The sequence below is a fragment of the Homalodisca vitripennis genome, chromosome X (assembly GCF_021130785.1).
Source record: "Homalodisca vitripennis isolate AUS2020 chromosome X, UT_GWSS_2.1, whole genome shotgun sequence".
Lineage (NCBI taxonomy): Eukaryota > Metazoa > Arthropoda > Insecta > Hemiptera > Cicadellidae > Homalodisca > Homalodisca vitripennis.
This window is the reverse complement of record NC_060215.1, coordinates 161,286,179-161,297,974: the sequence shown is the minus strand read 5'-3', so window position 1 is coordinate 161,297,974 and position 11,796 is coordinate 161,286,179. Positions and strand designations below refer to the sequence as shown.

Here is an 11,796-nt window from a genome sequence, read left to right as displayed (position 1 = left end):
TACCACTAACCTTTCTTAAGTTAATTAACGAATTTCTTCAAAAAGCTTTTTAGCAATATATGCATAAATTTGTTAAAAATTTTAAATCTAACGGTAAAAATTACAAAATCTAAATTTTCAACGAAAATGGGAAGCTTATGATGCAAAATATAAATTCTAAAATTCTAAATTGCAGCTGAGGACGCATACTTATTCTCGGATTTCTAGTTTTGACTGTTTTATCACGGCACTATTCTATACGTATATTAAATGGCGGGAGACTGAAATAAAAACAAGCATAACTTTTAAATTCTATATGAGGAAATCATTTAGAAATATATATTTTGCAAAATTCATCCAAACACAAACATACTCTAATATATTAGATTTACAAATTTTCCTGCTGCACTGTATGATGAATATCCGAGCAAATCATGCTGACCACGTCATTGCCGGGTAGGAATGATATTATTTGTGAATTCCTGTTACACAGATTGTCAGCGTATCTGTACGTGGCTCCTCTGTCAATTCTTAGTTGTAAAACATTTCATTCATGGATGGCTTTATCGTGTTGAAATATGAATATTCAATAGCATTTCTTAATCCTGGAATGCCGAAGACCTCATCTATTCCACCCAACAGTCGACATTTGTCATTACGCCGTCTGGAAACCATTTGTAGCAACCCAAGCTCTTCATTCCCAGTTGGAGCACTCCAGCCGTTGTAGGAGGGACTCCCAGGATAGGATGGACTCCCAGGATAACCCTGCGTACAAAACAGGAAGTTGCTATTATGAAGTACTAAATTAGTAATTATTAATCCGATATATACATACATACATACATACACATATATATATATATATATATGAATGTGTGTGTGTGTATGTTTTTTTATCAACTATATTTTTGTTGTTCCCTGGACACGGCTCACTGTTTTGTAAAATGTGAAATGATGGGAATGTTGAATATATAAATAACTATTACCACCAACGTTAAGGCATAACTGGAAATGGCGATTAAAATGTAGGAATAATTAATAGTTCATAACACTTATCGAGCCTAAGAACTATTTTAAAATTATTTCCTCTGCAATATTGTAAATAAATTGTTATTCTTTGGTAAATGCATGACTCGATAATACCCGCACTGATTTGGCTTTTTTGTTATAAAAATGTTCGTGATAATCCAAATTAGGTATTCATCGAAAGACAAATCGGAAATTATGGAAAATGGGAGAATTACTTACTAGCTGAATAACCGTGCTTTACTACGGGACTAAAATATAAACTTGTTTTACCTAGTTTGTTATGTCCCAAATATTACTGTGTTGAATTTTTAGTTTAACTCCAGTTCACCTTCTTTTTATTGCAGCGTCTGGTATATGACGCTGCCTCAGACTTCACTCCTAGAATCGAAGAAACTCAAAATGAAACATTGACATCGTTTCGACATCAGAGACACCTATAAATACTTGAAGTGGTAGTCTCATTGTCTCATCAAGTACACAACAAAACAATTTAGATGTTTCGTTATGACCTTCTTCGCCGTCGACTTTTTTCAGACAAACATGGCTCCCAATTCGAGGAGTCAAGTCTGAGACAGCGTCAGATACCAGGCGATGCAATAAAAAGAAGGTTAACTGGAGGTAAACTCAAAATTCAATTGAATCAACACTTCTTACCATACCTACGTTATTATTGTGTATTGGATAATTTAATAAATTATTTAATAATTAGTATTGCAGATCTTTCGCCTGAAACATTCCATTAACACGACATTACTTCATCACGAGCGAAGTCTAGACCAGGCCACATTCAGCTGGCCGTGGAAGAAATAAGGGTTACTTAAATCCACTGTTGCTCTGTTTAACTAGCCGTTGAGCTTTATTCACTGTCATAGAAAATCAGTGTTTGACTGGGAACTGTAAGCTTTAAATTGAAAAGGATAATCTGAGGGACTCATGTCTATCTACCTGCCCTTCTGTCTGCGATAACTCTTGGTAGAAAGGAACAAGAGATTTGAAATCTGGTACATGCGTTTCCTAGAGTCCAAGAAAATCCTCTTTTGATCAAAAGATCAAATGAGAGTCCGTACATCTGTCTTTCCCTATGCCCGTCTATAGACAACTCTTGTTATAAATAAACCTCTTTATATATTGGTTCCTCACGGTTCAAGGTTGAACCCTATTTGTATTTGGATATAACAACATTCAAAACATTCCTTTTACCCCAGAATTTACATTCCAGTACGTACATTATGGCCCCTGGAAAGATTAGTTCACAGGATTCGAGTTCTTATAATATGGATTTAAGTACAAATAACCGCTTAACTAGGTGTTAGGAATTCTTCATAACTGTACAAGTTAGTTTACTGTAGTACAATATATATTCCAAACCTGGTTCAGGCAAATAAACTGTTCCTTAATGCACTTAGACCTGACGTACATTGTTTAATTTTGCATAAGTATACACGATTTATTTCTTGAGATAACAAAGTCAAAGTCAAAGCAAACTTTATTCATGAACATAGAGTACAGAATATGTGTCAATAGATAAAAGTAATTATAAATTAGGTTGACAAATCTCTCCAATTTGAAAATTCTTCAACGGAGTAGAATGTCTTGTCGGCCAGCCAGGTGGTGAGACGTGTCCTGAATGGGAATAGTCTCTTCTCTTCTTTGAGATGTCTTGGCAGTAGATTGAAAAATTTTGCTCCTGCATAGGAAGGTTGTTTGGGCAACATTGCAAGTCTGTGAGATTGAAGGTTGAAATTTACTGAGTTTCTGGTGTTGTGGGTATGGATGTCAATGATAAACAAGGCAGTAAACAGTTTGGATACCAAGGTCTTTAAAGGCACTTCTACAAGTGTCTCTTGGCCCCAAGCTTGCTAGCACTCTCACAGCCTTTTTCTGCATTATTAGGACTCTATTCAGATTTCCTGCAGTTGATCCACCCCAAACAAGCAGTCCATATCTTATGTGGGATTCAAATAGTGAGAAATAAGCAACTTTAGCTGTTGCGAGGTCTGTGACAGCTCTAACTCTTTTGAACACATACAGGGCAGTACTCAATTTGTTGCAGACCAAATCAACATGAGGTGTCCAAGATAGAGCACTGTCTACAATAATTCCCAAGTACTTAGTTTCTTCCTCCACCTCTAACATCGGGAGTCCAGCATTTTCATTTTGTGCTCTACTAAACAGTACTTGCTTTGTTTTTCCTTCGTTTAGTGCCAAGTTGTTAACATGACAGTATTGTTTGGCTACATTTAAAGCAATGAAGGCCTTACAGTCTAAATTATCAGGTTGCTTTTCTGCCAACATCAAAGCAGTATCGTCTGCATGCATTGTAGAAGAGGCATACTCACTGAGATGATTGGGTAAGTCATTAGTGAACAGTATATAGAGTACTGGTCCAAGGACGGATCCTTGAGGAACCCCTCTACTGATAGGAAGTTGATCAGATCTTGCATGTTAAGTTGTGTTGTTCAATGTATATTTGATCTCAACCAATTGAGTTCTATTTTTCAAGTAGATTGAAAACCACTTTTCTTCTGTATTGTGAATTCCCAATGTTTTAAGCTTTTTAATGAGCAAGTTATGTCCCAGACTGTAAAATTGCTTTAGAAAAATCTAAGAAACAAAGCTGTGATCAAGTTCCCTTCTTCCAACTGGTCTATTACACCTTCAACAAAACTTATGATGGCTGTAGTGGTGGATTCTTCAAGGTAGGAAGCCGTGTTGGTTTTCAGATAAGAGATTGTTAGAAGAGAGGTGTCTCATCAATCTTGTTAAAACAATTTTTTTTCAATTATTTTAGAAATCGTAGGAAATAAGAGATATCGGTCTATAATCACTTGCAACTTTGCATGTCTTTCGTTTATTTATCAGGATAACCTTAGCTACTTTAAGATCGTCTGGAAAAATGCCTTGTAAGAGAGACTTGTTAATTATGTTTGTCAATGGAAGCCTGATTTCTTCGACTATATATTTCAATACAGTGGATGATATATCGTCAATTCCAGCTGAGGGTTTTGATTTCAGTGAAAGAATTGTTTTTTTCAACCTCGGTTAGATTTGTCATTTCGAACTTAAAATCAGAAACATTGTTGGATTATGTCCATTTGGTTGTCAGTGAGGTCAAGATTTTGACCGGCTTCTTTCAGTGTTTTTTCTCCGCTACAATTGTGAAATAAGTATTTAGGTGTTCTGCTATTTGGAGTGGATTCTGAATTTTCTTTCCGTCAACTTCCAGTTCAATTGCTGATCTCCGTGCACTTTTTTTGTCGTTCACTGTTTATGGTGTCCCAGATCGCTTGTCTTCTAAAAAATTTCAATCTCAAATCATATGCTTTTTTCCTTTCTGCTGTTAATCTTTTTGCCTCAACCCCATCTTGCTCAAGAGGCCTCAAGAAAGTCTTTTTGAAGTCTGTTAGCAACAGGGTCTGACATGCTTCTAAAGTTATACCTTTGTTTGGATCTAGATTTTTTTGTAAGGGCAGGCTGTGTTCATTGCTGAGGTGAGGATGCCACTAAGTTTTTTGTACGCGCTGTGTTTACATTTTCTGTATTTATGATTTCATCCCATTCCTGATCGCGGAGGAATTTCTTTTAGGTGGTTCAAATTTTTCTTGTTTAAGTGCCTTCTTTCTGAATTTACAATGGGCAGAGGAGCTGAACACTTGTAGATTGAGCTTAGCTGTGCTTTATGATCAGAAATCCCAGTAGTTAATGTAGAGACATTGATTTCTTGAGGAGTGATATTACTACATTACACAATCTATGGATGAAGATTGTAGCATTTGTCTCTGTGGTAGGTGGGAGTTGTAAACGGTGAATATTGTATGCTGCCAAAGTATTAGTTAGCTTTGCGTTGTCCCTATCTTGTTTTAGGACAATCGATATTTATATCACCCATGATTATAATTACGTGACTTCCATACAGGTACAGTGTCCAAAATGTCAGATACATGGTCAAGGGCTACGCCAAGATCTCCTCAGGTGGCCTGTAGATTCCCAAGACATAAGTGCATTCCTGTCCCTCTGAGATAGCAACTAGTTGCGTTTCACACACCATTTTTATTGATGGTTTTGCAATGATTGGTTCTATTTTATATCCAAATGTATTGTTCTTATAAATGGCAACTCCTCCTTTCTTATGTGTGTCCCTGGAAAAACTTGCTATGAGATCATAATTTGGGATTCTGGTATTTTCAAGATGTTCATTTTTTAATCCGTGTTCAGTAAGAATTACCAGACCAAGATTTATGTTCTCAAGCATGTGACTCAATCTATTTACCTTGTTTGCTAATGAATCTACATTCTGGTGAAGAATTGGTCATTTGACAATTTTTTCCTCCATGTGTTCTATTTTGATTTTTCTTGGGATTCTTATTGTGAGGACGTTCACTTAGTTGGTTTTTTAAACCAGTTGCTTTGTTTTCCGGAAAATAATTTATGAAGGTTTTTGTTTTTTGAAATTTTTTCAATTTGGATTTTTTCCTGGGCACTGTTTCTAAAAAATTCTTTTGAACATTTTGGGCTGGTATCATGTTGTAGTTTTTGGCCATTTGTTCTTTGTAAAAAGTTATATTTTTATTGAAAAAAGTCATCTACAGTTTGGCCCTCTGAAAATGTCTTTGAATTTAAGGGTGGTTTGCAGCTGAAAGGATATGTGATAATATGATCATTTTGTCTGTTTGTTTTAATTATAGAGTTGAAAAAATGAACATCTGTCTCACCTACAAATGATGCTGGCGTCTTTTCTCATTACTTGGAGAAAATGCAGTAGGTGTAGCCTGTGGGTTGTCGACTGGCTGGGGGTCCTCTGTCAAAGATGTTGTGGACAGTTTTTTTGTCAGGGTTTGACTGACTCCCTCCGTCAATACCGATGCCTGTGGGGTTGTCGACTGGCTGGGGTTCCTCTATCAAAGATGTTGTGGACAGTTTTTTTGGGCAGGGTTTGACTGACTCCCTCCGTCAATACCGAAGCCTGTGGTGTGTTGTCAACTGGCTGGGTCCTCTGTCGAAGATATTGTGGACAGTTTTTTTGGTCAGGGTTTGACTGACTCCCTCCGTCAATACCGAAGCCTGTGAGGTTGTAGATTGGCTGGGGTCCTCTGTCAAAGATATTGTAACACCAGTATTCAAATCGTTCCTTCGGATTTATTTATATTATTAGTAAATGATGAAGCCAAATGACCAGGATTGCACTGGTATACCTTGTAATATAGTAAATATATTATTAGGATTCACCTGATAACTCCAATAAGGTTGTGCGTCCACTGTTGCCACATATCCGGAAGCAGTAGCGATTATCGAGATTGTCAAAGGTACAAAAATCCACATGATTGAACAATGTTTCTGAAATAAAAACATAGAAGAGAATAAACATATAGCAAATCATATTACCACTAGCACTGATTTGTCAATATTTTTCTCAAATATACTTAAAAAACATCCATTATAAAGTGTCCTTATTAATATAATCGTGTCTGTGTGTTTTCCTGAATTGTGATCTTGAATGTCTCAGGCCTGCCAACTTAAAACCCCCAATCGTACAGTTACCTATAAGTATTCATTTCCCATAAACCAATAATTTTTTGTGTCAATCAGTGTAAAGAAACCGTCTGGAACGGTAATATTCACACCTGTCACTCAAAGAAACCGGTTCAAACAGGGAGCAGACTCCCTCAAAAATGTTCCAATCAAAAAAGCATAACAGTATTTGCCATCTTATTTGATTCCTTCTTGCTGATTAGCCTTTTTTAATCAACTTAAAGGCCCATGGGTTAAAAGCTAATAATGTCAGAAAGCAACGCAAAGAATAAAGACTTCTATACATAACGTACTCTATGGTGGGAAGGGTTGATTCAATGTGAATTTGAGTTTAGCTCCATTTCACTTTCCCCTTAGTGCAGCGTCTGGAATCTGACGGTATTACAGACTTGACCCTTCAATTTGGAGTCATGATTGTCTTAAGAGATCCACAAGTAGCGGTGTCGAAGAAGCCTAAAGTGAACTCTTTTTGGATCTCTTGAGATGACTCCAAATTCCAGGAGTCAGTGACAACGTCAGATTCCAGACGCTGCACTAAGATGAAGTTTTACTGGAGCTTAACTGAACTTTAAAAATTCATTAAAATTAAAATTTCAAATCTGTAGCAATAAGAAAATTTGTTGACATAGTTTAAGACGGTGCGATTTTTAAGAATGGTGAGAAGATATTTTTATTCTTAAGAAACTCGGGTAAATCTCTTAAATAGGTTAGCAATGTTTTTACAGATTTACAGTATTATGATGATAACAGAATGGAAATATTTAGATATAAATTACATTAGGCAAATTTTTTTAGTATTATTTCCTGATAAATTTTATAAATAGTATAATATTCACCATATTTATTTTCAGATATACAATGTTTGATCACATTTCCAGCTATTATTAAATATTGCGTTTATGTTAAAAGGTTTGGTTTTCTAATTACTTGCAATCAAAACGTTCACTCCCACATCTTAAAACGGTAGGTTGCGCTACTCGCCATTTCAGTAGACAGTGTGCAACTTGGGAGCCAAATTTTTGCAAGGTTCCTCTGCTAAATCCATTTGAACTTAAACTACCAAACTTTAAAAAATATTTTAAAACTTTTCAAGATTTTTTTGAATGTAGGCAGTTAGTATAACATTTTTTAATTTACACTAATGTAAAACTGACAGTTTATAACGTATTTTACATTTTCATCTAAATCAAGTCTCTCGAAAGGTGACTAAGATTTTATAAAATTATCCAATACATATTATTCACTTTAGGCCTGACTTCTATAGCTCTGCTATGTGCTCCATAATTTCAATAATATAGGAAGGTTTAGTAAATAATAAACTGTATAATTTCAACACAGCTGGACGATAAAGAAATTTGTAAAAACAAAATTTATTTTGTCTGAGAATTGCTAAAAAATAATCTAGATTATCCTTGATTAAAATACTCGTAATTATATAAATTAAATTCAATGACTGATCGATGATATTTTACATAGCAGGCAGTGAAATGTGGGGAATAATACATTAAACGGATGGTTATAAGACTAATATTATTTTCCTTGTTAGACAGTATATAGTTTTTTAGATGGTCTTATGTTGTTTTGGGTTCTTCGATACGGTTTTCGGTTTTTAGGAGGAAAATTTAAATCGTCTATCTGATCTGGGACGCATTGCACTACAACCCGCAAAACGATTAAACAAGATCAATTTAACAAAATTCAAATTTTTATTAAACACAGACTTCTAGTAGCTTATATTAAATAGTTTCTAACTGTTTTGATATAAAAATAGCCCATTTCAAATGTATTGACTCAATAGCCTATGAGCCTCGATTTTGAGTGTAGTGTCAATTTACTGGCTAACCCTGGTTTATCCCGGAAGGATTTGGATCCTTAACGCTAAAAAACCTGTAAGTATGTCAGTGCAAAGCTGAATTTTATATTTTATTCAAAACAATTACTATATTAAAGACTCTTGAAGCAATTGAAAAAGGTCTACACAAGTGGTCAGTAAAAAACACTTTAAAAATGAATTATTGGCTAAAAATAAATTATTATTTATTTTAAATTAGTATATAATTTAAAGTAAGTAAAAAATGTATTGGTGTTGTTTTATCAACTACTAATTAGTACAATGACAAACTACAATTTTAACTATAAATAATAGCCTATATAACAACCAAGCTTTAATAACTTATAAACTATAAACTCAAATCTAGCAATGAAGTTTATTTATTACTTAATCTATTATAATATTTGTCAACTTTGTTTTAGTACATATTTACATACCTACGTAAACATGCACTCATATAAATTCATAAATACATGCATACACACAACGTGAATATTCTATTAATATATACAACGTGCTTAAAGTAGAATGGAAAGATTACGCTATGTTTATTACCATTATCAATAAATAATAGTTTATAAAAAGCAATTATTCTATAGATCTTTTCAAAACAATTTTAAATTATTAACGGTCAAAACTAAGTGTAAATCCAAAATAAATGTAGAATAATAAAACAGAAATGAAAGAATAAGAAATTGTTAAAGAATACTGGTACTTAAACTAAAGAAGACATTTACCTCAGTGCACTATTAAACATTCTATTGTACAAACATTCAAAAAGCCAACGTCTCAATCAATCGAGGAGTATATGTATATTATTTCATTTGTGTCATTTCCAAGGGTAAATTATCTAAAACATTTAAATCTGTATAAATAAAACATTGTTCAAAAAGCTATAGGCCATTGTTTCTCTAAATATATTACGGACAATCTGTATGTTTCGTTTTTCCTATAAGGTCTAAAATATGTTTAGTCCAGTTTAATTTATAATCAAAAATCTTCCAAGGAATTTAAAAATATTATCTTTTTATAAACAAACAAATTTATAATATTTATTTCTTTTAGTACTTTTTTATTATACAGTAAGTTAAGCAAACTTACTTTTACTGAAAAACATATAAATTTATAGAAAAATTGTATATTTGACTTTTTTGTGATGTGACTAAATGAAATTGGAAGTAGTTAAACACTTTCATTTTATGTAACGCCAATTGATAAGACTTAAAATTTTTTCGCGATTCTTAAAATTTAGAATATGTTATGAAAAGAAATTTAAATCTTTACAATTAGTTGAACAGTTGGTAAAATTAAATACATATATGTGAGTCTGCACAATATAACATAGGATTTCTAACAGATCCCTTACAGTATATTTTGATGGATATTTTGAGCGTATTTAAAAACAGCTGTGGTCAAAAGAGATAAAAAAAGATTAATATGAAAATGAACATTACAATGGTTTGGTAGACTACAATGTATAAACTTATTCTACTTACCTGGTTCGAGTAAAATGGAAAAGGATGTTGTCTATTTGAACTTGCAGTGTTGAACGTTCTCTGAGGTATGGGAGGTTCTTTTCGAATGGGAAGAATCAGAACACGAAGTAATAACCTGTCAAATAATATTTATGTACCGTAACATTTGTGTTCTGCTGTTTCTGTTGATAACAATGAGTAACCTGTAAAACAATATTTATGTACCGTAACAGATGTTCTGCTGTTTCTGTTGAGAACAATGAGTAAAGTGTCAAATAATATTTATGTACCGTAACATTTGTGTTCTGCTGTTTCTGTTGAGAACAATGAATAATAATTGATAACCTGTCAAATAATAATTATGTAGCGTAACAGATAAAAAATTAAACCTAGAAACAGTTTTTTAACTGAGATATGAAGCTGAGGAAACTTCTGCTGCACCTTAACGTGAAATGTATTCTTCGCATATTTTGGGGTGACAGAATATTGAAGTTACGCCAAAGTCAGGGTTTTTAACTGTCTCCGGTACTGATAATATCTAGTACTAAAGTGGCCATGGGGGTATGAATGGGTATTGAGAAACTATCTAGATACATAGAATTCTTTTCTTGCAAGAGAAAATACCATGTATTGCATTGGAAAAGTTAACTGATAATTTTGACACGCACACCACAATTTCCCTCACTCAAACATACAAGGATAGTACAAGTAAATTTATTCGACTCAACCATTCGCCAATTTTCCAATCCAAGTCCCAGCTACGCGGTCAGTCACCCAAATGGGCCGTGAGTCATGCCCAGTTATATCCCTAAATAACTAAAGAGCGTTTTAGGCATTTTTTGATAGAATCCGGCAACCTTTTAATGAAGTGATCACCCGCTTGTGGGGGAAAGTGTTCAGAAACTACAGTCCTGTCTTCCAGTTTGCTAGCCTTCTATGCCCCTAGTATTATACTTATAAATGCCTTGGCCTCTTGTCAAGGCGGGTGTAGTTATACGAAAACAATGTGGTTTCAAAAATGTATAAAGTGGGAGCGTTAACTGTTGCAGGGTTTTGAAAGCCACTTTGCATGACTCTCAAGTATGCAATACTTCGAACAGATATTTCCGAAGCCGAAATGACCTCATGAATTCTGAGTTTGCCCAAAGCACTACTCCGTAAAAGTGGTGTGAGCAAATGAGCCCATAATACGCCGACATCAACACCTGAATTGGGCAATGTTTAGCTAACGATATAAGAACATACATGCCTGAGGATAGCTTGTAACAGACAGCATTGATGTGGTCATTCCACGTAGTCCAAGGAAGTTTATTTACAATCAATAGTCTGCAATCATTGTGAAATTTTTAAATCTCGGAAAATAGGACAACAGATGCCACTAAAGTTAGCTTGTTATACTATTGGTGCTCATTGAGAAACGGTTTTGCATTCTAGCTTCAGAACTCCAATATATCAACCTTTAAACGTAAAGCACGTTTTGCACAGGGAATATCTGCTCACCACTTATCCCAGTAGGATTTGATATTCCATTTGATAAGGGGTTCTATACGAAGCCTAGATAGTATCTATTTATTGAAATTATAACCTGCCATTTACAACGACACAATCGTAACTGTATTGTTCCATAACAAACACCAACCTCCTCTTGCAACTAGCTTATTAGATAGTATGTATAGCCGGCTCTTGTACTTCAAAACAAACAGAATTCAGTAAAACTCAGTAAATCTTGAATTAATATATTGGGATTTTTTACAAAGACTCTACGACACTTTAATAATATTAGATCTACCACTTGTCCAGAATATTGTTTCAAGCGTTCAAAATAAAAGTGTATTTCTTTTTACATATATGTGTTGCATACTTATTGGTAAGAACAAAGAATTAAACAATTTTATTCGTGGAGATATTTAGACCTATATAAATATAAATGTATTATGTATGAAATTGTTTTCC

The 11,796-nt window shown here is 34.0% G+C and overlaps 1 protein-coding gene across 1 annotated transcript; it reads right to left on the bottom strand.

Moving 5' to 3' along the window:
- Window positions 1-381: 381 nt before the first annotated feature.
- On the bottom strand, window positions 382-9,975 carry LOC124370064. The gene is made up of 3 exons (XM_046828383.1): window positions 9,865-9,975; window positions 6,235-6,342; window positions 382-744 (listed from the first exon to the last, which is right to left on the bottom strand). The coding sequence occupies exons 2-3, from the start codon at window positions 6,325-6,327 to the stop codon at window positions 511-513; spliced, it is 327 nt and encodes a 108-aa protein (XP_046684339.1). The 5' UTR covers window positions 6,328-6,342; window positions 9,865-9,975; the 3' UTR covers window positions 382-510.
- Between the last annotated feature and the right edge of the window lie 1,821 nt (window positions 9,976-11,796).

Coding starts and splice junctions, on each gene's coding strand:
- LOC124370064 (XM_046828383.1), bottom strand. CDS start 6,327: ATGTGGATTTTTGTACCTTTGACAATCTCGATAATCGCTACTGCTTCC. Junction 745..6,234: donor AACCTTATTGGAGTTATCAG/GTGAATCCTAAT, acceptor TTTTGTACGCAG/GGTTATCCTGGGAGTCCATC.